This window comes from Aythya fuligula, chromosome 10 (genome assembly GCF_009819795.1).
Source record: "Aythya fuligula isolate bAytFul2 chromosome 10, bAytFul2.pri, whole genome shotgun sequence".
Taxonomy (NCBI): domain Eukaryota; kingdom Metazoa; phylum Chordata; class Aves; order Anseriformes; family Anatidae; genus Aythya; species Aythya fuligula.
In genome coordinates, this window is record NC_045568.1 from 10,387,104 (window position 1) to 10,414,031 (window position 26,928).

The 26,928-nt window shown below is 41.2% G+C and overlaps 1 protein-coding gene across 4 annotated transcripts in view; it reads right to left on the reverse strand.

Annotated features, from left to right (window-relative positions):
• Positions 1–14,707: 14,707 nt before the first annotated feature.
• The window catches only part of EEFSEC (eukaryotic elongation factor, selenocysteine-tRNA specific), a 121,483-nt gene continuing 109,262 nt past the window's right edge, over positions 14,708–26,928 (reverse strand). For all 4 annotated transcript variants that reach the window (XM_032194345.1, XM_032194346.1, XM_032194348.1 and 1 more), the window contains exon 7: positions 14,708–15,461. In XM_032194345.1, coding sequence (XP_032050236.1) covers positions 15,277–15,461 — 185 coding nt within the window. In that variant the 3' untranslated portion in view covers positions 14,708–15,276. The remainder of the gene's footprint in view (positions 15,462–26,928) is intronic.

Consider the following 26,928-nt stretch of genomic DNA (forward strand, 5'->3'; position numbering starts at 1 on the left):
AATGCTGTCCTTTCCATCAAGTGCATCAGGGTGGAGGGAGGCTGTACAAGGTTAAATTCTGTAAAATGTTTTAATGGGTCACTGCTGGAAAGAGAAAAGCATCTCAGTATTTCCCTGACATACTATTTACTATATCACAAACTTGCATTCAGGTAAACTTGTCCATAGAAGAAACCAAAGTCACAGCCAGCATCTCAAAGTAGAATTAAAAGCAGGTTATATTTTATGGATGGTGGGAAAATGGAGGGATAAACTGTAGGTCTTAAAACAAAAATGCAGCACAGGGACATGAAATTTAACCAGGAAAACACATCAGATGTTTCTGCATGTTAGGTGTTTATTTTTCAATCAAGTACATGTGCCCAGATCATGACAGGATGTTTGAACTGTGCACATCAGGTCTTTTACCCACTGTTTATATGAATGTCATTCACTATCTGGCCTTTGCGGAAGATAAACAGATTGAAGAGAGATGGGGACATATCTGAGCTTTGCATTGCTTCCGCCTTTAACTCTGCTCTTCGTGCGCTCTTGACCAGAAGAATGTCAGAGAAAACAGCAAAGGGAGAGAGAGAATTGGTCATGAATCAGGAGGCAAAGGACAGTGCAAACCAAATGCATCTCCCATAACACTTAGGTACTCTTAGAACAGAACAGTTCAGTTGGAAGGGACCTACAAAGATCATGAGGTCCAACAGCAAGTCCAGCTGCCTCTCTTGATGCACCCAGTGCAATTTTTCTTGTCTGAAAATGACAGACACGAGGTAGGCAGAGCTAAGACCAAAAAGAAAGATCCACTTACCTGACAGACAACATTCAACACGTATGCCTGAAAGACTTGTTAAGGGGACTGCAGACCTGTGAAATCCCTGTTAACGTTCAGATTGTTGGCCTTCTTCCCCACTCCAACACTTCTGAAATCTCAGAAGCCATGCAGTAGACTTGGACCTACGCATGATGCAGGGAGAGGGCCTCAAAAGCTAATCACAAATAACCAAAAGCACCTGCATGGCTTTGCTGGACCCTATTCCTACCAAACACTCCATCTCCACAAACCTTCACTTGTATTCTTCATGCAGATTCCACAAACATCTATGAAAAAGGTAAGACCTCAAGCATATCCTTGTACTTCAGGCTAGCCAGAAAGCCTAGGAAGGACACGGAAAATTTTAGGACTTCTGCATTAACTGATGCATACCAGTAAAGCATATCCACAAATCCCTTCTAGCAAGATCTTGTACTGCTTCATTCAACGCACAACTGCTTTGGATTATTCTTTGATACAGTGCAACACCATGGCCAAATTGACATAAAACAGGGTCACAAGCTCTGAGCCAGGAGGTTTTTGTTTTGTTTTTCTGTGGAGTCATCCTTGCCATGTTTTTGCAGTGGATTATCCTTCCTTACATTTCACACACTGTAACAACCAAAACACAATATCCAAATGCATTTAACAGTTCGTGCTCACGTGCTACCCACACCAGCCATTTTCCCTTCCTTTTTTCTTCCTTGCTGTGTATGTGAGGATAGGTTTAGGGATAATTATACTGGCATTAAACTCTGCCCAAGAAATAGGTTAAATCCCTGTAGCCCAGGGGAAAATGCCCTAATTCTAGGCATATCCACGTGGAGCAGTGAAGAACTCTTCTAGAGATCACCAAGGTCACTCACACACAGCCATACAATGTACTGGGATATCGTGGGCATGCCCATTCTACTGAAGTCAGCCATAAAACTCACTTTGACTTTTACAAGAGTAGGGTTGGGGCTACTGCTCTTAAAAATCCCATTCATGGGATACCACCTATACCTTCAAAATGTAATTAGAGAAAGGCTTCAACCTATGGACCTAGCACAAGGTAAAAAGCTAAGAGCAAAAGGATATTTGTGGTATTCGTTTCTATGTTCAAGCTTTTAGAGCACAAACTATTATCTTGATTGTTATCAAGAGGTCACACACTGACTAGAGATCAAGATGAACAAAAGGCAGCTGGCTAGGGGAACTCTCCCTTTACACGAGCTACTTCAATCAGACAGCATTATAAAACGTAAAAGGATAGCAGGATTATGCACAAACTCTCAACAACCCCAAAACACCAGTGTTACTTCTGAATGGTTCGCAGACCCAGACTCCAAAAGAAAACAGCAAGTAATAAAACAACAGCATTTAATAACAAAACTGCCTTCGAGCCTATGAGAAACAGCAACCGCCTGGCCACACCAAAGAGCTCTATCAATGAAACCAGTAGATGGAACAGAGGGACAGACAGCAGCAAGGACAGGGGAAGGGTATATTCTCTTGCACAGGAGAACTGATGAATCTACCATTCAAATATCTGCAAACTCAAAGTGGAAAGACCACTTCCCTTGCATTTGGAGTGCTATCATCAATTTCCCTTCAGGCTACGATACCATCAAGCTCAGTGTACTTCCTGTGCGCTAAACTGTCCCTTGGCTGTTGTGTTGTCTTTTCAAAAGACAAAAACATCTAATTCTATGTATTTTGACATCAATTATCCGAAGTGTTCCAGGTACAATTTAATCTTGTTGCACCATGGAGACACAAACACGTACTTCTGCTTTCTGAGCAGCCAGAGCATCAAGGCATCATTTTAGCAGTCATATTTACTACAAGGTAATGCTGTAGGACAGCACTGTCTTGGGTCCCCTGGGGCGGGTGAGAAAGTACTAAGCAGTTGCTTAGGTCCTTAATCCACAGGCATAGTGGAAAGGATGGATGCTGTAAAAGATAGCCCCTGTTACCTTTGAGAATGCATGGGTAAGACTTGAGACCAATCCTTGACATTTCAAGACAAAGATTTTCAGATGTGCACATCCCTGGTTACTACACAGGGTGCACACCAGCACTATGTATTCTCCATTCCTCTTAGTACCCACAGCTGAGCCCCAGTCCTCACTTGGTGTGTTGTATTCAGTGTTTCCCACATTGCCCCTGAAAAACAACTGCCGTTGCTCCTTGGTACAACAGCTGCAGGGTAAGAGCACAGAGTCCTAGTTTCAAGCTATTTGTTTCAGTCTCATCATTTCCCATCGCGAGCTGGGTGGAAGGGGAGATAAAGGCCGTCAGTCTGTCTGCAGAACAGGCTGGCTCTGTTTGCCCCATGCCCCAGCAAACAGAGGTTGTCGACTTTTAATGGAGCACTCAGGTTTCCGCCGATGCCAGCTGCAGATAGAACAGCCCAGTGGCAAACAAATTCAGGTCCCTGAGGGCTGCTCAGATTCTCCTCTTATTTGTTAGTTTACCTGTAAAATACAGTCGGGCTAATTCTTGCTTGCGTGGTTGCAAAGATACATTTCCCTCCTCTTTTCAGTTAGCAGGGGAAAAAAATGAGCAAGTGCAGCAAGGCTAATGGAGTAAAAGAGCACTTCCCAGGGCTTAGGCAATAGCAAACATTTTTTGCTGGGGATTGTTTGTCTAACACCGCACATGGGTGAAGCTGTTCTGCACTTTATAAATGAGATTCATTTGTTACACACAAAAGTGCAGAAGGTGTCCTAATATCTACATGCTCAGATGGGCTTAAATCCAACAGCTCCTCATGACATTAGCTGTTGAATTTATTACATGCTTATTACAAGACCAGTAAAGGAGGAAGATTTACTGGCAAAAGTCTTCTTTGATTATTAAATATTAACAAAACCATTTTAATCACACCTGGAAACAACATGTTATTGAAATAGGACAGTATACTCACCTGCAAGTCAAATTCTCAATTCCTACATGAAAACAACTTTGAAGGACTCCTCAGACTCTTTTTGGATTCATATTCATCCCTGTCACCAAACTACTGCTCAATTCACCTGCAAAATATGCTGTTTCTTAGAACCAAAAGATATGCACAAGTTTGCTCAATTTAGACATGAGAGAGAAAAGCTGCAGTCCAGTCTGGGTTTAGATGCTAGGCACCTGAGTGTCTGATGACAGGTCTGATTTAGGGTTTTGACTACAGTATCCTTTAATTAGGAATTCAATGCTGTGAAAGACAGTCTTCCAAGTCAAGACTAAGAAGCACCTACGAAGGCAGAAAAACTTATGTAATGCCCACTTATAGCAATATTTTGCACCAAAGCAGTCCACATGTCCAAGCATCCTCTTGCATAAAAAAACATCTTTGACTTTTCTATGAAAAATGGATTCTAATAAAAACAAAACCACTTGCCTTGTGGACAGCAGACTTCACACAGGTAAAAGCAAAGTGAAAATTGGCAAAAAACTCACACCGAATATAGCTGTATATAGCTTGATTTAGAAAACTTCTGACACTTTTCCCGACATTCACATAAGCTAGCTAGGAAAAAAACACCTAGAGAAACTTATCACAGCCAGAACATGATGCTGTGCAGAGAACATTAAGAGAGTAGTTATCAGTGGTCCACTGTTTGGGCGGATATATTAAAAGCATGGTTCACAGAAGTCTTCCTTCAAGCTAACACTGTTCGATATTTTCATTAATGGTCTTGATGACTGGCTAGATCAGGCGTAAATAAGTATGCTGGAGGAAAGGACTGGAATTTAAGTCATCCTGACAAATTAGTATGCAAGTAGTCTGAAAAAATAGGAAGCTATTTAAGAGAGGATGCAGTAATATACTACACAGAAATGTGTAAGTGCAGAATGGAAAAACAAAAGCTCATTTAACAGACCTGCAGAGAGGCGTTGTGACACTTGAGTCACACAATACAGTTAACAAACACCTGATTCTGCAAAAAAAAACAGAAGACAGGAAAGCATAAATAGGAAGATGGCATGAGACAAAACCAAAGTTAAAACCCTACTTCTTCCATTCAGTACTTATGAGGCCTTAGCTAGAGAACTACCTAGCTGAAAGAAATGCACTTCAGGAGAGACATGGACCATTTGGAGAAACTCAGGAAGACAGGCACAACTCCAGATCTATGAAATGCAACCCCAAAGGGGAGAGACTTAGCAGACTTAAGAACATTCAGTACAGAGGAAAGAGGATAAGCATGGATGTGATCTGTCCTCAGATACATAAAAGAGAGCTGCAAAGAGAAAACTGGCAGTCTTTTCTGTGTCACAGTGGATAGGGATAATAAATAAATAAAAGACTTACATTGCAACTTGAAAGATTCAAGTAACATACTGGAAGAAATGAACCTATCCTCCTTCTCCCACAAATTTACAATCCTAGCAACAGTAAAGCACTGTAACAGTTACAAAAAATCCAAGAAAACTTAGCTGGACACTGAGAATAACAACATACATGCAACTGATCCTTCTTTTGGGTAGGGACGGGGACAAGATGACATTTGGTTTCCCATCAAGCAGTGCTAGGCCCATCATTCTACATAAATCTAGCATGTGACAACTCTTTACTGCAAAGGCACAAAGAGATACTTATCAATGACAGACTCAGTAGAGATTTTACCATAACATAAAACAAGAGGATATGGTTTCTTAATATTTTTACAGCGATCCTAATTGGACACAATCCCCCCAAAATTCACCGAGAAGTTTTCGGTTTTAAAGTAACTGTTCCTGTTTTGAGCATCGCTGCTAAGTTGATGTGACAAAGCTGTAAGATTTCAAGGAAAATAAATACACTGGATGCTCAAACCTTGCCATGTGATGTGGTGCAATCTTAGAACGAGACACTACCGTATTGTCTTCCAAATTACACATGAAACAGAGCTCCTCCTCTTAACACACAAATGCCACAAGCTAGGATGGTTGAGGCAACGCTGCTCTGCAACTTGGTGTGCTGGTGCTGGCCATCCCTCTAAGAGGCTGCACACCTGTGGGTGAAGCAAAAAGATTCTCCTACATCACAGTGCACAGTTGCTACCTGGATTTGATATTCTGAGTTCGGAGTGATTAGAAACTCTGGTACTGCAAGCACAAACAGCTACATTAGCCATAGAGAAAGACACCTAATTTGCAAGGCAGGAGCCACAGGCTGTTTACATCAGAGTGTCCCAGCCATAAACATTTAATTAAATCAGTCTTTTTTCAATCGTGGCCTGTTTTCTACATCACTGCTCATTTTCTACTTGCTGCAAAGCCTCTCCCAGTGTTCCTTTTTCAAAACATTGAAGTGCTGGACTCAGATGTTACTGCAACGGACAGAACAAGCTTGGTGTAGCCTAGTGCAGAATGGTATGCTGGGTTTGCTCAACTGCTCCTCAAAGGTTGCCTGGCTCAAGCTGCGTGATACTTGCAAAAGTCTTTCCAGCAAAAACTCATTCCACAGTGTTTTCTGAAAGCGCTAGCTTAAAGTTCAAACAAATAATGAAACCTTCAGTTTTCCGTATGTAAAACAGAAGCTGCTTTCACAACCAGGTGAAAAACACAAGAATTTGTGCTGATGCTTGTGCCAACTCTCTGAGCAGCTTTGGACTAGCACTGCTCAAAGAGGAGAACCTTGATGGCATCCACTATGGCAAGTAACAGGGAACATGCTTCTGAACTATATTCTTTCTCCTCTTTAGCAGTTTTTGTTTGTTTTAAAAGTAGGCAGGCAGGGTATCTTTACTGACTTCTATCAGTTAATATAAATACAGTCAAGTCCACTAAGTGATTGGACAATCATAAGACAACTGTTACAATGCTTAGCTGCAATACTAACAATACTATTAAGAGTAGCATGCTAACAGAAATACATGTCTTTGCTACAGTCAACTACCAAAAAAAATCTCCTGGGATTACAGACCAATGAACTTAGTTCAACATGAGGTAAACTGGTGAGGCATCAATCAAAACCAGGCTGGCTAACCATCCTGGTGAGATACGTTAAGCCCCAAAAAAGCAAAGAAAAATCATGCATCTCTACTCTACTGGAATTATCCACACATATTCACAAACCACTGGCTTACCAAGGACCATCTGTCTTGAAGTGTATGAAGACCTCCACAAGATGTTAAGGTGGAAACCTGCTAGCTCAGGAAGAGAAGGAAATCATGTCATAAACTAGAAACAGATGAAAATATAAAAGTCAGGCTTTAACTAAATGAAAGATTAACAGAGGAAAAAAAAAAAAAAAAAAAGTCTCCATGCTAACCTCGGTGTTGCTTAACTTTAATGGCCTTCCAAAAAGAGAAGAACAATACCTTGGTGAGACTTGCAAACAGCCCAAAGCGAATTTAGCAGGTAGGAAGAGGAGGGAGAACTTAAGTACCACCAAAAGCTGGGCTGAAATTGAGTATTGACAAGTGAAAAGTAACCACAAAGAAAGAATAAATTGAACTACACTGATATATTAACAGAAACATCCAAGATAAAAGATCTGGGCATCTGTGACCAGCTTAATAGAACATGAACCCTGCATAGCAGGGGCTCTGGGGGATGCAGGAATTAAGATGCTTTAGAAAAGAGACAGGTATTACAGAAATTATTAAAATGCCACTGATCAATCTTCATTTTGAAGAGCACATTGATATGATAAAGCCATTTGAAGCATGGATAACTTTCTATACCAACAGAGGCTCCAAAGATTTGCACTTCTGAAGACAGATGAGTAAGATGAGATCTGAAAAAAGTCAACATACTAGCAGTATGGAAGGAAAGAAAAATCACATACTTCTGATCCAGCAGAATACAAAATTAACTGAAAATAAATTAAAATTGCAGGTTCATAATTAGTTTGTGGATTATAGTGCCACAAGATATCTTGGAAAATGTGTTTCAGCAATTTTTTAAATGATTGGGTATTTGTCTGGAAACAGAAAAACCCACACTTAAACTAGACAGAATGAAAATACAAATCTTCAGGCTTAAGGGACATAAGATATCCACCAAGTGTGAAGAGTCTGGGAAAACAGTTCCCTTACAAGTAGGTTATTCCATAATTATCCACGGCAGAAGTTTTTGTATTTTCTGGGAGTGTGATGCTGGAAACATGTTTTAGAATCCATCCCCATCTTCCCATGAATCTGCTCTAAACCAGGAGGGAAGAAAAATGAGGTAAGGGAGCTTGAGGAACACAAAGCATGTCTGCCCTCAAGGTTCCTTCATGTTCAGCAATATGTTGTACATAATGTGTTAGACAGTTGACATTTGCAGATAAAAGGTGGTGAAAACTCCTTAGGCATCTCCCTTTTACGTTACTGAATGGGACTGAAACAAAGAGCTGCAGAAGCCCAGATGTGGTAACTGATCTCCAAAGACAGGTGCAGAGAACCCTCCCTACACTGGCAGCATCACACATGGAGCAAACATGCAAGGCTGATCCAATGCCACAGTGAATCAGTCCAACAATTCACTTGTCATTCAGTTTTGATCATCCTATGCACAATCAGCGGATCTGTAAATCCCCTCTAAACTCGGGTCCCTTGGAACATACAAGGTCTGATCAGGAAGATGAATGCTACCTTGAACATTTTCTGATGATCCGACTCAAGAAGCAAAATACACCTGCAGGCAGAAGGGTGCAAGCTAATCCCTGTTGTGCTACAGCCCTACAGAGACAGCTGATCCTTCTGCAATTCCAAACTGCCAGTCAAAGCTTTAACATCTTAATACACAGCATGCAGTAATTAAAATTTCTAATTAAGGGGGGAAAAACACACTAACTAGCAAAACTAACATTGTAGATTAGCAAGCCTTATGTACAAATGGAAGATGGTCGCCGTTGCTCTTTCACAGATCATATGAACGTTAGTATTTTAAGCAAATCGATTCTGAACAAAGCTACCATGAGTACCCTTGTGCCCATTTTAGCAAACTGAGAAAAGTAATGTTTCAAGTAACATTTGCTAGAAGAAGCAGGTGGGCACGCACAGATAATATTTGAGTAACTTGACACTGCCTGGAAGAGCTTCTAACAGACTTTGGTCTTTCTGGGCAATGAGACAATATTCTCACAGGGTGCAGAATCTAGGTTAGGCTTAATTTTAACCAAAGCTAACAACTACATGATGGGTTGCTTGTTTTAGTTAAAATGAAGACATTTAGGCAAAAATACCATGTGGGGTGTAAGTTTCAGCTTATCCTTATACAATGCTGTTTTGAGAATGAATTCACCGTAAGGGCATGGAGTGCTCCTAACTGTCAGGCTGAAGTTATTGGCACTAAAATATCAGTTTTCACTGACAAGTAGTATAAGAGAACTGGTTCCTACACGTCTGAACGGGGGCCATGCAATTTTTGCAGTCCAAGGAGGATGGAATCTCTGATTGACATGAATGAGGCCCTTGAGAAACCTAAGAATGAGCAACCAAAACACAAAAAATGACTGCATGACTTTCAGTCAAAGAAAACAAGAAGAAATTGACCTAAACAGAACTTTCTAGAACTAATGAACAGCCTAGATTTCTTAAAAGATCATCAATAGTCAGATTGCTTTAGCCAAAATGCCAACATTATGTTGCCAGCAAGCACCTCAGTCACTGCAAGGGTTGTTTAGCGACTCTCCATCCAGACCTCAAATTATCTTCTGGTTAATAAACAGACTAAAACCAAATACCTGACAGGACCGAGCAAAACTCAATAATCAAAAGAGCGAGATCCTTAAGAGTGAGCCTTGGAGTGAAGAACAGGCTGAGGTTTACCAGCGATCTTGCTGTTGTTTTTTTTAATTCTGTTTGATGAGTTCCTCTCATAACAGATCCTGAGCACAAGCTCCAAAAAGAATGAGATGGGAGTCCCTCTCTTCTCCTTTATTAGCAAAGACTAACAAATGTATTAAAAAGATGTAGCTTTCTGAAACAGAAGTCCCTTCTAGCTTTCATCTTTGACAAGCTACAGTCATCTTGATGGGGGGAAAACATGATTTGATCCTTGATCCTGGAAAGAGATTTATTCAGGCATAAAAATAAGAACTGTAATGCTTACTGAGAAATGGAAAACCCATACTATCCTAAACTCTAAAGCCACTAACAACTGGAACTATAAACAGCACTACATGCAGAGCAGATGTGGGACAGTCCCTATTCTGGCACTGGTACCAAGAAATTAGCAGACCCACCATACTCTTTGTCCTCGTATCTAGTACCTATGGTGGAGCTACAACCCTACTCAAACAATGCTTGTAACCTATTTTTGTACAGAACAGCAGAGTTTGAATCCCAGTAGGCTACTCCCCTTTTCCAATCTCTTTTTTAAACACAACCTCCTCAAACCCTTGAGTTTCTTCTGGACATCCATCATCTAGCAAGAGTGACTTCGCTACAGCATGTAATGCTACAGTTCTTCCCCTTCTCTCAGCAGGTTAGCTCCCTACGCTAGGCTTTATTTTAAAATTATTTTGTTTATATACTCAGTTAGTGAGTTTGTTAAAAACTCATATGTTTGTAAATAAAGAGCTTTTCAGCTCACTGTGGATATTAAACTAAAAGGAAAACACGCAGAGTTTTTAAAACTGCTAATAACTATCATTCCTCTGCTGCCTTTCATCCTTCATTTCACAAGATCCCAGGGCTCTTTACAAATGTAAATATACAGCCTGCTCTCCCAGCAGTGACATGCAGACAGTCCTGGGATGAAACATGGCTGCTCTAGGACATGACTGCATCACTCCAACTTCTATCTCATCATGCTGGGCTTTCACTTGTGCTCTGCCACCCTGTGGCTGTTCGACTGCACAGCTCAAGCGTGTCAAACACCTACTGCCCACAGAAAGATGCCTTACACACTCCAAGAACTCTGCCAGAGCAGCTAGCTCATTTTTTTCTGTAGTGAGGTACTTGCAATGAATTAATACAAGCAGTAGAAAGCGAGGAGAAGAGCTGCTTTCAGCTGAGGGTCACCAACAAACACACCAGGAGAGGACATTTCTGCTTCAGGATTTGGTCCACAGCCCAGAGTTAATGGCTCTACCCCAATCAGTAAATGTCCTGCAGCTCTTTGTAGAAACTCTTCTTTGAAAGGTGGGTCGCAAGTTTCATCTGAAGTCCTCATTACCAATGCCAGCACATGCCCCGTTTTTAGGTGGGGAGATTTAGCTTTGATTCCAAGCAAAGGATGCCACCTACTGAATCCTTGCTACCATGATTGCACGCCTTGACCCTCGCAGCTCGAGACCTCTGGCAGGATCGCAAGCCAGACTGCAGTACCAAAATAAGCTCCAAGGAAAAGCAGAAAACAGGCTTGGAAAAACAAAGCTTTTCTCAATGCTACTCTCTCCACAACCCAGAGATGTATTACTCACTGAACATCTGCACAACCATAATAATTTCTAATTTTGCAACACTGACAACCTTAGTAGTATTAAAAAAACCCCTTACATCTTTATTCCATTTTGGATTCATTATAACACAGCCTGACAATATCTGCTAGTACATTACATTCTGCAACATTTAACCCCTGTTCCCAGTTGCTGTTCTTAACTTCACGGCTTAATGACACAGAGTCAGTAGATCACAATATGACCCTGTTAATATTTTTTTAATGCCATTTTTACAAATTACAGCATAATGCACTGATTACAAGGATGAAAGGAAAGTCTCCACGTCTGTCTGGAAACCAAATAAAAGAATGTTTGAACATCTGTTCATCCTACAAATGTCTTTAAAAGCTTTGATTTTCCCATAATCATTTTGTTCCACCATTTCACCCTTTTTCGAGTGTGTATCCAACAGCCTCAGGACAGCAGCCAGAGATCTGCAGTAATAGCACATTATAATCAAAGTTCTTGGGCACACTTAAGTTCTCCTTTTGGAATTAAAATTGGGGGAAAAAACAAAACAGCCTTCAACAGATACCTCTCCAGCTGTCTGTCCCACACAAATCTCTGTGAGGGGAGCAAAATGAAAGGATGGGGCTTTGCAACAGGGGCTTTACACAGAGGACAACAAAGCACTGGGGCAGAAAATGGTGGTGGGTGAAGGCACTCACATGAAATATGGGATGTGTGCCTCCACGCAGCCTGCTGCTCCTGGGTCAGCAGTAACTGCCCACAAGACCTCTGCCCCAAGCCCAAGTGCCTGAACAGTTACTCACCCCACACAGGAGTGGGATAAACTGCAGGGTAAGAGCCTTCCTCACCAGGCTGGGCTCACAACACCTGCTGGGGCAGCCCTGACAGCACCCACGTTTAGATCTCCTACTCCAGAGACAGGAGCAGAGCCACAACACAGACAAGCAAAAAGCAAAGGTGGGAAATGGGAGCACTGGGAAGGAAGTTAGGTCTTGGACCGAGGGGATGGAAGAGCAATGGTGAGTTCATGCTCTAGGCTAAAGAAGATATAGAAAATGGGGGGAAAGACCAAAAAGGGTATTATAGGAAACTGGATGAGAAAGGGATGGAGGTACAACTCTGGAAGCTGTTGTTGCTTCCTCCCTTGGAGTACCCCAAGCAAACAAACTGTGGGACCCTCCACACCAGATGACTTTTCAGCCAAGCACAGGCCTGCAGAGCTGTTAAGAGTTCAGCACTAAAGAGTTTCCAAATGGATCGAGTTCCGTAACAACTGAGTCACTGAGGCTGCTACAGGCAGGCCGCAATGGAGAGGAAAAATATTAATCAGATAATGCTTTGTAAAAATAGCTACCACTATTTACATTTATAGGACATACTGACTCCTCTCCAGAACTATTCAAAAATGCCTTTCAAACAAGAATGACAAAGACCTGCAAGTGCAAGGCTCGTAACTGTGAAGCGGCCAACAACATCCTACAGCATGATACCCTTCACATTAGTGCCCGTTTCTTTCCAAAACTCTAAGCAGAGTTGGCAGAATTTTAGTCACCCATTTAAAATTTGGCAAGGACATTAGAGCTACAGAGATAAAAATGTCAGATCCTTAATAATTCATTTTGATTTTTTGTTTATAATGAGAGTTTTTTTTTTTTTTTTTTTTTTTTATACCAGTAATTCTTAGACTAACCTGGTGTGGTAATAATGGCATTCCTTCTATGTCATCTGTTTCTCTAGCTTCCATCACTGCAGTATCTTAGCAGAGGTAACAGTGCAGGATACAAAATTGGATTTGATAAAGGCTTAAAAGAAAGATAACATAATAAATATTCTTTCCAAAGACTGCCTTTAGGGGTGTCTGGAAAGAGAAGAGTAATAGGGGAGGAGAGGTGACAGAGGTGTGAAATGCATCTTTTTTCATTATAGAAGGATACATTTTCCAGCAAGGCTGGCAGCACAAGTCACCTTAAGCCACAGCTGAAGTTGCCTGCCTAATTCCTCTGGGATCACACTGAAAGCATACCCCATAATCTTATGGGATGTGCTAAAGCTTTGCTGGGACTCACTCAGCAGAAACTGTTTGGGATTATTCCACAAAGCACTAATTCTGTTCTGATTTAAAGGGACACCATCAACCCAGTTTAGACACAAGATGCCCTGTCTCAAGACTGTCCAGCAGTAAACATCTTCTCAATAGCTGATATTTTTGCCATTCATGTCCACTTTGAATACCTGGAAATTAAAAGGAAATGAAAAAAAATGGGAAAAAACAGGATTATGTTAGCACGATGGATTCACACCTATTGATGGACATTTGAATAGCACTTGGGTAAATGGGTATAGTGATCTATTGCACTTACTTCTGCATGCAACTAACACACTTATGTTATTTCCATGGCTGGCTCCACCGAATGTGTCGCAGACTCCAATTTAACATCAGTAAGTAGAAGTACTTACTTTATTCAAAAGGCACGAACTAACACTTTTCATGCTATCAAACCTGATTTCTCTTCAAGACTGCAGCTTCTGTACCTGTGGAATTAGTGATAGCTTTTATGTTATGGTGTTCTATGCTTTGTAAATAACAAAATGAGGAATAAAATGGATGAGCTAGAAGTCCTGGCCCACTCCCGCAACTACTACATCATCGGCATACGTGAAACCTGGTGGGATGAGTCCTGTGACTGGGGTGTTGCGATAGATGGTTACAGGCTCTTCAGGAGGGACAGGCAGGGTAGGCGAGGTGGTGGGGTGGCGATGTATGTGAAGCAGGGGCTGGACTGTGTGGAACTTCAGGTCGGCAATGGCAAAGTTGAGAGCCTCTGGGTAAGGATCAAGGGACGAACGAATAAAGGGGATGTCGTTGTGGGAGTCTATTACAGACCGCCTGGCCAGGACGATAGTGCCGATAAATTATTCTTTACAGAACTAAGAGAGGCCTCGAGATTAACTCCCCTTGTCCTTATGGGGGACTTCAACTTGCCAGACGTTAACTGGGAGTGCCACACGGCTGACACGAGCAGGTCCAGGAGGTTCATGAAGCACCTAGATGATAACTTCTTGGTGCAGGTGCTAACGGAGCCAACTAGGAAAGGTGCCCTCCTAGACCTGTTGCTAGAAAACAGAGAGGGTCTGGTGGGAGATGTGGTGATTGGTGGCCGCCTCGGTCAGAGCGACCATGAAGTGGTTGAGTTAAAAATTTATGGTGACAGAAGGAAAAGTGCCACCAAAACCTCATCCCTAGATATGGGGAAAGCGGACTTCAGGCTGCTCAGGGAACTAGTCAGCAAGGTCCCCTGGGAAACTGCTCTTGAAGGCCTCGATGTCCACCAGTGCTGGTCACTCTTTAAGCGATGCCTCCTAGAAGCACAAGATCAGGCAATTCCATTATTTTAATGAAATAAAGCCTCTATTTCCAGAGGCAACTTTTTCTTTCAAACACAAAAGGCATTTCGGTTACAAAAAAAAAGAAAACAATTCTGGAATAGGATTCAACACAGAACCAGCAGGAAATTCAGAAAAGCTATATTAAATGTTACCAAAGATAGGTTCTGAAACTTTGGAACAGCAAACAGAACAATTAAGACTCTCAGTTACACGCATCATTATGTTTAATATGAAAAACATTTCTAGATAGAAATCATTTATAACAAAGATCCATACCACCTCTTAGATAGCATCTTACATAGTCACAGCTGAAGGAATGTGAAATATTCATTTTAGGTTTCACCTATTATATTGTGTGCTTTTTGTCCCATACTTTGCTTGGGAAGTAAACCTAAACAAATCAGCTTCACTTTGTAGATCACATGAAATGCACATCTTGACTGCATTTAAATCAATATTGGTGGCAAACTTATATTACGTGAAACAATTCTCCAGAAGAACAGCACTATCAGAACACACACCCAAATGCCCCCATTCAGCACATGACACTCTCCAAGAGGCCGTAAAGATTCACATTGCAAAGACGACAAGGTAAGCACCTTCTAACAGAATAAAACCAGACTATAGAGATTTCAGGTGGCACGTAGTCAGCAGGAGCTTCCAGGCTCAGCCTGCAAGAAGGAACAGGTCTAATGCATTCAGGCAAGAAACACATTCCACCTGAATTCATTCAGAGTCTGGGCTTTCCAGTGTGATCAGAGGCCTCTTTGCTTTCTCAGGATTGAATCATTTTCTTCTGCGTGTCAAAGACGTATCTTTTAAAGAGAAGAGTGATGGTAACAGGTTGGGCTGAATCATTCTTGCTGCTTTCATCCTCTTTATTTGCATCTCCCTTCCCTGCCTTAGATTTTTTCTTGGAGGCAGCAGTGAGAAGCGTCTTGGTTTCTGGCTTCAGCCCATCTGTAAAAACCAAGAACATGCATGACAAAACGGCTCAACATCACATTTCAGTGTGTCTGGAAAAAATAAATAGGCAACTTTACTTCTGCGATCAACCAAAGGAAGTAAAGTACATCAGGTATATTACGAAAGTTACATTTCTGTATCACTTCTGGACTATAGTAAATTACGTGGAAAGTAAGACAAGCCTTCAGAAATAGTTCACAACAGCAATACCCCAAATCCAGTGCAGTCTCCTACATGATCATTCCCAGACCGATTCCCCTGCACACCCTGCAACAGACTTCCCTAAGCTGCATCTCTCTACAGCTTTTAAACTATTAAATGCAGACAAAAATTTAAACAAGCCAGGCCAACTTACCTAGTCTAGGTCTTTTACTCAGCAGACCTTTCCTATTATTTACACACATTTCCCAGTTTCTTCGCATCAGTGAGAGCATTTATAAAAATATAGGTCACGAATGAAAAATAACAAGTGCTAAAGTACTGAAATTGTATAGAGCCCTATACAAAGGGAAGGTTCTTGAATGTCTTTATCTCCTAGGCTTGCCATAAACACACTGCTTAGTTTTAGCAAATGATACAGCCCTTTTTTAATTTTTATTTTGGGCTAAAACACAGCTAAGAGTTACAACTCACTGCTAAGGGAACCAGAATTAACCTATGTATGACTCTGAGGATCTAAACCAACCTGAATTTTTTCTCCAGATATTTGTGCCCAGGCAGGAAAAAGAGCCCTTTTCTTCCTAAATGGATAAAGTTTGCTTAAACTTTCCTATTTTGACTTAACACATTGGTGACACTTTAGAGAAGAAATGCAAGATAGCAAAGTCCAAAGAAATACTGTAAAACAGGAGAGATGCAGCTCCTAAAAGGCCGCTCCTGAAGAATTGCTTTCTTAAAGCAGAAGACAGCAAACTCCTTGGAAGCTTATTCAGCACCACCTGAATACACTGAAACGTGGTTCTCAGGGCACTTGGCCAAATTCAGTTCAGGTATTTTTAACCTGCGGTGTCACATAACCTTATCTCAAACACTTAATCAGCTTCTCCCCCCTCATATTGAAATTCAGCTGTGGATTCTCATATCACAGCCTGACAAAAAGATTGAGATGCTTATGATTTACTGGAGACAGGAGGTCTACAGGCGCAGGTGATTTGCTCTGTTCCAGACACATCCAGAGAGCACTTTTAGCTGATTGCACAGGGACGTGGCACCAGAGCCCACCTGCTTGTCCTGCTGTGTCAAGGAGCAAATTGTTCTGAGCCCCACACGAAGGGAAGGCAGGAAACAGGGAAGTGTTGAAGCAAGACTTGGAAAGGGCCCATCTGCCATTGCATAACCAGAGCTTCTTCCAGCAGCCCTCGTGCCTTGCCCTGCAGCACAGCAGTGCGGGGACTTTCACAGGCAGAGGGGTCTCGCTGCTTGCAAGACGTGCGAGAGCACGAGAGGAAAATAACCCAACACGTATAACTGAAATAACTAAACCAACTATATCTCACACCAAGGCTGCACAAGTCCAGCCTAAGGCAGAATCAAATTCGTGGAGTTCTGCAGATCTCGTGTTTCGCAGTCACGGCAGCAGCAGATTTCTCTTTTCAGATCGAACACAAGAAAGCAATGATTATTTCATTGTGGAAATAATTGAGAGCGTTTTTCCTTGACGGCTGAGAAGTCTGATAATGACTATCTTTGCACATGTAAGGTTCAATTAATCAAACTAGATAATATGATGTGGCCTGACCACATACTTATTATATGGTTTTATTACATTGTACAGTCATGTTTGATGCAGCTTTTTTTTTTTTTTTTTTTAAATTGAACACTTTCATACAAACCCATTAATATCATTAGTATTATAATCACTCCATCTTCATTATGCAAAATAATTTACCATTACATGAAAAGCAACTTATTTCCTATTTGGAAAGCTCCAAGATCATCTTGGGTGCTGCTAGAAAAAACAACAACAGACAAAAGTGAGGAAACCAAAATAAAAACAGAAAAAAAGAGTGACCTCACGCAGCCCTGCTCTCTACCTTTGCAGGATTTATTTCCTATTGTATGCTTTCTACTGTTTTGACCAACCTAATTGTAAGTGTCCCTGAACAGTGTTTCCTCCACTTTCCTGGGAAGACCATTTACTTCTCTGGACAAAGAAACATTTTATTTTGCTCTCTACTTGGTTTCCCTTTCTCGGTCTTATCACTACTGCTACGTTGCTGTTACTGGCACATTGCTGTTTAAGAAAGATGTTTAACTCCAAATCCTCTCAGAAAGACACACTTTAAATTAATTAAAGCAAACAAATCCTAAAACACTTCTATTTACGTTAGCAGGCTTCGCGAGACTAATTTCAAAAAATGCTAATTGACGGAAAGGAGGGAGGAAGGGAGGAGGTGTGACATTAAAACTGCAGCCAGAGTTTTCCCTTGTGGGTCTCTGGAGCTCAGCAGGCGGCTGCTGCCGTGCAATCCTCCCGTGCAGGCTGTAGGGCTGCCGGGCACTGATGCCCCCGTGCTAGGGCTGCATCAGTATGGGGGCAAAGTCCCAGCCACAAGGATGAAATCACCTCTGATAAAACTGAGCTTGAAAAGCTTCCAGAGAAGCCAAGGAGCACTCGGACTGCCCAGTGGTCTGAACATCACGCCCCAACACTCAGTATATCCTCTTAGGTGTCTAAACAAAGAGCCCCATGCTTGAAAAATGTCTTTTTCAAGAAAAATAGCGTATACTGCACATGGAACTGAACAGAGGAAAACACTTAAAACCAAGCAAATCTCACCTCCTCCAACCTATCAGTTCCACTTCCTAACACAGGGGAGTAAAAACGCCTCACCTGCAGCTGTAAACATCCATTTGGATTCAAATAAGGTATCTTTGGTAAGAAGTTTACAGAAATGGAAGAATGCGGTAGCTCCTACATGTGAAATTATGGGCCGACAGCCAAAGGCAGCCCAGGTATTATTAAATTCACAAGGTATCTAAATTACCTAATCAGATCCCACGGCCCTCATTCTGCAAACAGATTAGGTGGCTGGCATCGTACCCTAACAAATGGCATTTTCTGTTTTTCTGCTCTGGTGCCAGGAGGTCTAAGGGCTGAAGAGGCTCTGCGATACGGAGCGGCACAAAGGAGCAGGCAGGGAGAGACAGGCGGGAGGCATAATCGGGGTTTCATCTACCTCCGCGGATTTCTCGCGTTACACACAATGCATGCTTTGCATTTTACAAAACCAAGGAAATTAAGGGAAATATATCTGTCACCAAAGAAGACATCAGACCTTTAATAGCTGAAATGACGGATATTTTTAGATGGAGGTCTAGTTTAACTTACTTACATTAAGGGTCTAATCTCTCCTGAACAATAGCTATGTTAGCTTGAATACATAGTGAGAAATCTGTTCCATTAATTAAGTGCTGCCTGTACTACTTGGATTTGTAGCAAATGTTAATAGATTTTTTTTTCTTCCTCTGTTGGACAATTACTTTATTTTTCCAAGTTGCTAATGGATTAAATTGAAAAGGTCCGTGTGTTAAAAAAGACTTTAGCTTCAAAGTTCTCAGAAATGCCTTGCATACAACAGGGAGAAATACCTATATATTAATATTATTAATGGGCAGTCCTCAGAGGCATAGAAGAGATCTGAAAGCTTAGCAAATTCATTCCCACCCATCATAACCATGCCTGTAACAAGAAGCACCCAGGTCTTGTGTAAAATATACTTGTATATACTAACACATATTAGGTATGGAAATCTAGTAGTAAAACAGTTCAATTTACTTCATTCTTTTAGTTTCAATTACTACTACTAATTACCAAATAAGAATATAGGCTCTCAGTCTCATCACAGTCTCAAGGATTAATTCAAACTGAGTCATTAAGAAATGCAAAAATAAAACCTGCCAACTTGCAAACTGAAATGAAAAGCAATACATCATCAGGAAAAAATATTTTCTAAGTTTAAGAACAGTTTCACATGCACAAAATACAAGATAAATGCAGTATTTTATACAGCTTTTACAAATAAGTCAAGCTTCTTAATGATTTGCAGTATCTCTGATTTAAAGGCATTGTTGTGTCCAGCAGTTTTACAATTACTCATAAAAGAAGTCCAGTTCAGTTTACATGGAAACACGCACGTTCCAGCAGCTTGGTATGGAAATTGCACATTTTGGAGTTCTTGGGTATAAATACAGGAAAACAATTTGTATTTTACTGTTTTCCCCTTTTCTCTTAAATGAAGATATGCGAATCTATGCAAGTTTTAAGATTTCTCTAATGTTCCATGTTCTTCTTATGATGAACTCAATCAGGGGTCCCTGCAGCAGGGACCCAGCAGAGCCTGGTGTTACACATTCCCCTGCTGACCGCCGAGGTCTCCACAGCAGGCCCAGGGGATCGTCTCCATACCAGACTGCTGGCAAGTGGCAGCCAGCACACAAATCACAACACGCACATACAGCACATAAATGTCCATAACCAGCAGGGTTTGCTTGTGTCTTGTTTTTACAACTACTACGTCAGCTGGAAAGAGGAAGAAAGCCAGTGCAGTATCTTTTCTTCTAATTCCTTTTTCTAGTCCAACTGCAGGATGACAAACTATTGCTGTGCTTCCCCACCCCCCACATACAGGTAACAGATTAAATAAAAATGTAAGTTTAGTAATAGTTTACATTTTACATTATTTCCCTACTTCACATCATGTTGTCATTCCTTATAAGCGTCATCTTTGTTGGCTTTTCTTTTGCTGCTTCTGCTCCTTGAAAAGTTTGCCAAGGGTGGCCTCTGCTATTTCTCCTAAAATCCAGCTCCTTCTTCCCCGACTCCCAATTCCACTTACTATTCTGCATTTCAGCAGTTGTCTCTTTCCTTTTCCAACTTTAATTTTCTGATTTTTCTGTTTCCAAATTATTTCCTACTTCTACAGATCATCTCCTCTCCAATATTTAAGAATAGCCCTATCTCCTTTAAAGATAATGAAACATTTAAATGGAAGACTTTAAAGACTGAATGCTAGACACATTGTAGATGAGATAAAATGTGTAGACACATTGTAGATGAGATAAAATATCTCCTTGTAGCCCAGGCAGAGATGGGAGTAATTTTTAAGCAACTGATAAACACTTCAGTGAAAACAGGTGTAATAATATAGGTCCCGGGCATGCTCTCCAGCACAGCCAAGGAGAATCATTTATTTTGCTGAACTTCAACAACTTCCTTTCTCATATGCACACATGTAGAAAAAAATGCTAAGCATGATAGCTAGCGCTGATGAACATGAAGGTACTACTTAGCATAGATGATTACAGATTTTCCTTACAGTGTTTAGCATTGTAATTTTCATGCCATTATAAGATTTCAAGTTTCTTGGTTCATGAGAACTTGACTTCCAGATCAAAATTACAAATCCATCCTATCAGCAGCAACAGAAAAATCAGTAAATGTACTTCAGCAAGTGCCAGCAGTTTGCAGAGAAAGTGTTGGCCCAGAGAAGGCTCCCAACTATGGTCACACTTTTAGGAAAAAAAAAAAAGATTGAGGCTACACCATTAGCAGTCAGTGGAATAGAAAACACTCCTTTTTGCACTCGATTCCTAAACTATTCTTGACCTGCTGATATTGTTTCCAAACCTGCCATTCCACCCAGGAATTTGTGAACAGAGATTCAATGGGAAACTGAACTTTTCTCCCTTCTCTAAATATTCTATTTACTTCCTTTGACTACTGCAGATAAAAGACTCAACAACCTGCAATTTCTTGTTACCTGTCAACATTTAAATGTTAAAAATTGATGGAACATCAGAGAACAAGTTAACATAGCACATTTGATGTCAAAAGTATTTTTTATCCTAGGTAAACGTAACCTTTTAGTATGACAGACATTTTTCTTTCTTCCTGAGGCAAGGAAAGAAAAGAGCAAAACTTGAAAGAGGCAAAGGTTTGGGGATAATCCTTACTCACAATGGATTATTCGTAACAGCTGTTTTTCACAATTTCAGGATTTCCTTAAATTGAACCCTCCGAGCCTGAACCCTCATTACACAGTTACAGAGTGTGTGCCTGCATCAACACTCCAGCTAACAGAGTACAAAACCCAGCTGACCTGAAAATCAGAAGCAAGTAGAGCCCCACATGGAGACATCCACCCCAGTCTGGTGCAGGGTGCCTGTGTCAGAGTGGAGAAAAAGACTCATAAAGCTTATTGCAATGCCAGGCACTTGCTGGTACTGCAGGACTTCAGAATCCAGTAGTTCAGCATAACATGTGAAAGAACAGAAAATGTAACATCCTGCTGCCTGAATTCTTTATACTGTGCTATTGGGGAGCAACTGTGCTTCTCTGCTAAAGATATATCCAGAATTTTAACTTTTGATTTTATTGCAGCTAAGGTGGTCATTTCTCTCCTCCAACACCCAGCAAAGTAAACCCGAGCTGATCAGCTATCTTTCTAAGCCTTCCAAGAACAACAGTGCTGTATTACTCTTCCCATAAATCCTGTATCGAGAACATCAGATACTCCATATCACAGCTAGCGGACTGGATGACTGCTGGCCCTATCTAACTTGGCATCCCATCTGCCTGTTGTTAATATATCACGCCTCAGAAAGAGCAGGGATGAAGACTGGGTCCTGAACTAGAGTCTGGGATCAAGTAGGAATTCCCTACCTGTCATCAGGGTCTACACCACAAGCCCTTCTAGCCAAAAGACTTAAGCACGGTGCTCCTACTGGAGCTGATCTACTCTACTCCTGGCCTTCATCACCACGATAACAAGCCTAATGTAATTACCTAGACAATTTCAATGTAAAAGTTGACCAGAGATTCACTCAAGAAACAAGGGATACTCCTGCTGCTGCCACCCCCAGGAGCTCAGGATTTGAGCTTCAATTACTTTCAGAGATCAGGCAATGAACTTTACTTATGTAAATCCCTTCACAATTCTCCACTAATTCTATTTTGAATTCACACCACCACCTTTTCCCACATCTCTTGTCAGCTCTCTTCAGAAATATTCTGCTGATTTTCAAACTCCAGAGTAGATTCATTTTTCCCTTCTGGCTGGTACAAGATCTGCTATTATCACCTCGCCTGGCTCGTGAATATTAATAGAAGTACAGCATGAAGTTGGCCAGCGAGAGCAATCAGCCTCCAAGGAGACCGGGAAGTGGACTCCTTCCTTCCAAATGAGAATTACACTAATGCCTCAGCATAGCACTTGGGATCTATACAAAATATCCATAATTCATTGTTTGATGACAGAGACCAGAAAAAAAAAAAAATCTTACAGCCACTTTGAGCAGAAGTAGACTGCTGCATGCCTTGACCAAACGCTGCCGTGACAGCCAGCCTGCAGAGCTGCTCCTGCAGCTCTGGCTTGGTAGGCTCTGGTTGGAAATCCCTAACTACTAAAACATTTTCCCATAAATTGGGGAACAGCTGCCCCGCACCACATCACAGAGGGCCGCAGTTCAGTGGTGAACTGAACTGAGTCTTGTGTATCAATTTGTTAAGTTTATACAGGCTTCCAGACTGAAAGGCATTATTACAAGAGGTGGTAATGCTGGAAATAACATGGATTTCATTATGGGCTCCCACTTAGCAGAGAAAGAGCTAATCTTCCTTGATGAGGAAGACAGAAGCCGTTTTAATTCAAGAGGCTGACCTAGGTGAAGTCGGGGCCAAAGCTGTATTTGGAAAGCTCTCACGTCAAGCTGGACACAACCCTTTCAAGCTCAGTGCCAACTCTACACAATGGCTTGAACAGCACTCTCCGGCAGCCCTTAAAGGCACATTTTGTATCTTGGCTTTTGCTGCAAGCAATCAAGAAAGAATGCAAGAAAACAAAACTGTTTCCCAAGCACTGTTTGCTGGTGCCATAATTAATATAATCAAACAATTCCACAAATTGCTTCCAATTGCTGGCGTCACTTTCATGTGCAGAGCCAGACTTTCAAAGAAGGGCCCTTCTTGTCCTACATCCTTACGCTGGTAACCCTTGCTTCACACAATAGTAAACAAGCCCTCACTAAATAGCGTAGGGTAATTTGTACTGTAATAGGTCCCCAAGGCACCATGGACACAATTTGAAATGCCATCTAATTTTTCTTTTTAATTAAAAAAGCAGTTACTATATTTAAACAACAACACAAAAAAGTTCAGAGGGGACGGTTTGGAGTTTCCCACAGCTCTCTGGGACTTTTCTCAAGGTCAGGAAGAGTTTTATAGGCTCAATTGGTACAGATTTTTTTGTTTAATTAGTCTGCCATACCCCCTGCATGAAGTCAGCGTCTTGATTTTCAGTCTGATATTTTTCATATTGCTAAGTGGAGCTCGGGCTCCAGTATCACACGAAATCTATTAGCAGCTGAATGGTTATCAATACCATACGTCCCTATACATGCCTTGCCCGTCCCTCCCTCTCCATAGTCCTAAACTTGCCATCTAGGTGGAGGACACTCAGCATACCACATCGCATTGAGCGTGTGCCATTCATTTAGTTTTATATTTCTCCATTTCCAGCAAGACACTCAGGATACATTACTTGATTTCCAAAATCTACATTATGTAACCACATTTTAACCTCTTTTTTTTGTTATAACTAAAACCCAACACCAGATACAAATGGATTACAGTCATCAGAAGCCATGTAGCAGGACAGATTTCTGCACCTGACAGATCTCCACGGTCTGGTGCCACTGCTCTTCATTGAGTAACCACTTCATTGAGTAAACTACACAAACCCCCTTCACACTTCAGGATATTTGCAGTTCCCACTGTGGGTTTTCCAAAACACATCCTAACCTAACATACCCAAACCCAAAAGCCCCAAATAACAGCTCTGAAATGAAGTGATACTTGACATCGGAATTTCTTGGCTACTTGGCAGTACACATAGGTGGAGTACCAAACCTGACCTTATCTTAGAGGTCAATCTGTATTTCAGCTGCTGGTAGTTACATCGAGTGCCACAACCATCTGTTGGCTAAGCTCTTCTAGGGCAACTCTTCTGAAGAAGTCTTCATACTTTGTACTCCTGGAACATAGCTATGGTTTGTATGCTTCTCAGTTTTGTTTCTGATGCCAAGCACTAACACAGGTTACAGAGACTCCAGGGCACTGTGATTACAGGTTTTTAGCTAAACAAATTACATGCATACACAATACAATAAATCAACTCGCAGAGCTACAAGACAGCAACTAAGGTAATCTTTGTCTTCTAATCCAACACCGGCCCATTAGTCTCAAGGAAAGGATTTTCAGAGTAATTTTTGCACTAGCTATGTATATGTTTTCAGTGCTTTAACACAGCTGTAATTATGCCAGCTAAATTACTATTCCAGCAATTATTCATAAACTGTTCTCTCTTGATGGTCACTCAAAGTGCCTGCAGTCACTGAGATCACACCCAAGTGCTATACTCGATTCTCTCACCATCAATATGTGCTTGATCTCTCGTCAATATAGTTGGAAGCCTGGGAGTGTAGACAATTGTAGCTCACTACAATTCAACAATAGAAAAATTACAGGCAGGTCAGCATGAAACATTCAAGACTATTCAGAACACTCAAAGACAGAACAGTGTCTTAAAATCACAGTTATTTGGACTGGGAGGGGAGGATGGTTGCTTATTTTTGGAACTGATCATCATCTCTAGCAATGACAGACCTGCTCCACAGGTTGCCTGGGGATCAGGACTCTGTTGAAGTGAAGCTGATCTTATGACAGATTCTCTTTTAAAGAAATCCATCCTCTCTTTTACAGAATCACAGTCCTACATGACTTCATTAGCACAAGAAATATTGACAGCTAAATGGCTATACAGAGCCAAAACTTGACCTTCACTGCTTACTACTCAGCACAGTGCACTTCCATACTCGCACACAACTTTGTATTCCCTTGCGGGAGTCCTGGCAGGAGAACTCAGTATAAAATAGTATAAAACCATGACTTCTCATAACACTTTTACATAGCCAGCTTGACAAAAGCCCCTCTCTTTCATCAGGCCCTCTAACCAGTTGCACTTGCGAGAGCCTGGATACATACAACCTCACCAGCACTGTTCATTCTCATCACATGGCTTCTACTACTGGTCTGGTGAACCAGGCACGTCTGTGTTACTGGACCTGTAACAAGTACTCTTCCAGGATGCAAGAGACGGAAAGAAACACGCAGACATCAACGGAAGTGAAATCATGGAGAGTCTCAGACAGCTGCTGTCCAAGGCACTTTCACAAGTTTTGCTATAGTCACGGTCCTTGCTAATTAAATCCTCAAATCAAGCGGGAGAAGATAACCAAAATGTCCCAAAGAATATAGCTACATTATCTAGAAATAGTTCAAGAACAGCTGAGTAAAGGAACTTTCATAATTCTGAGCCCCATAGACTACCAAGGCGGGACTAAATTTAACTTGGGCATGGGAGTTGTCAGGTCAGAGCCATGCAGCAGTGCGCTGAAGATACTGATTTATTGTCAGTACCTCGCTCAGTACCTATGAAAGAGTAAGTAAACAAAACGAACAATGCTTATGCTCTGAAGCAACTAAAAATGTTTTGAATTCAACAAAAGGGACTAAAATTTCTCCAGCCTAGTGAAAAGGCAGTGACAATAACAAACAGTACCAATATACAATCTCTCCTACGGCAGCCTTTCAAAAATGCACACAATGCGGAAAAAGTTCAGGTTCGCAGATCTGCCACAGAATCAAAGGCAATTCATTACAAAGCAGCTTCAAATCAAAGTGCTGGATCCACAGGCCTGTCTGTAATCCTCCCATCTTGCTTGCAACTCTTGATGTGGAGTAGGCACCATAGAAGCCAGTTAAGCTGGACCAACACCGCTGACTTATCCCAGGCATCTGCTACTCAGCGCTGGTCCAGAGTTTAAGTTTGGCGATATTCATCTTCCCCTGGGCTGCTTTTATAAAGAAATCCTGAACAATGGGACTTCAGAATAAAGAATAAAACATTTAAAAAAAAATTAACTTCTAGGCAAGGGCCTTTAATGCGATTAGAAGGGGGAGGGGGATTGGATAGCAGCTTTTTCTTTTTTATGTTATGTATATTGTGTGTAAACAAATATGCAATTTGCTTTAAAAAGATAAGGTGATTAAATTTTTATCGGGCTTGTACTCTGTTGTCACCACAACAAAGAGAATTAGGAGGAGGAAAGAAAGGCCTTTTTATTTGAATTATGCTCTTACCAGAGGTTCTCTACAGCACAGCTGTAAAGCCACTCAATGTTCTCCAAACAGGCCCTTTGATTGCATTTTATTCAACTTGTTTGCATTTGGAGCAATCGAAAGGAAAAGAACGCTCCACATTTTGATGTCTTAATGTTCCTTAATACCTTCTTTAATTTATATTAAGCTTCTTAACTAGGGTGATGAATTCTTCAAAAACAATAAAGACCTAGTGCAGAAATCTTTCACACACCATGAAAATTGAAATTATAATGTATTCAT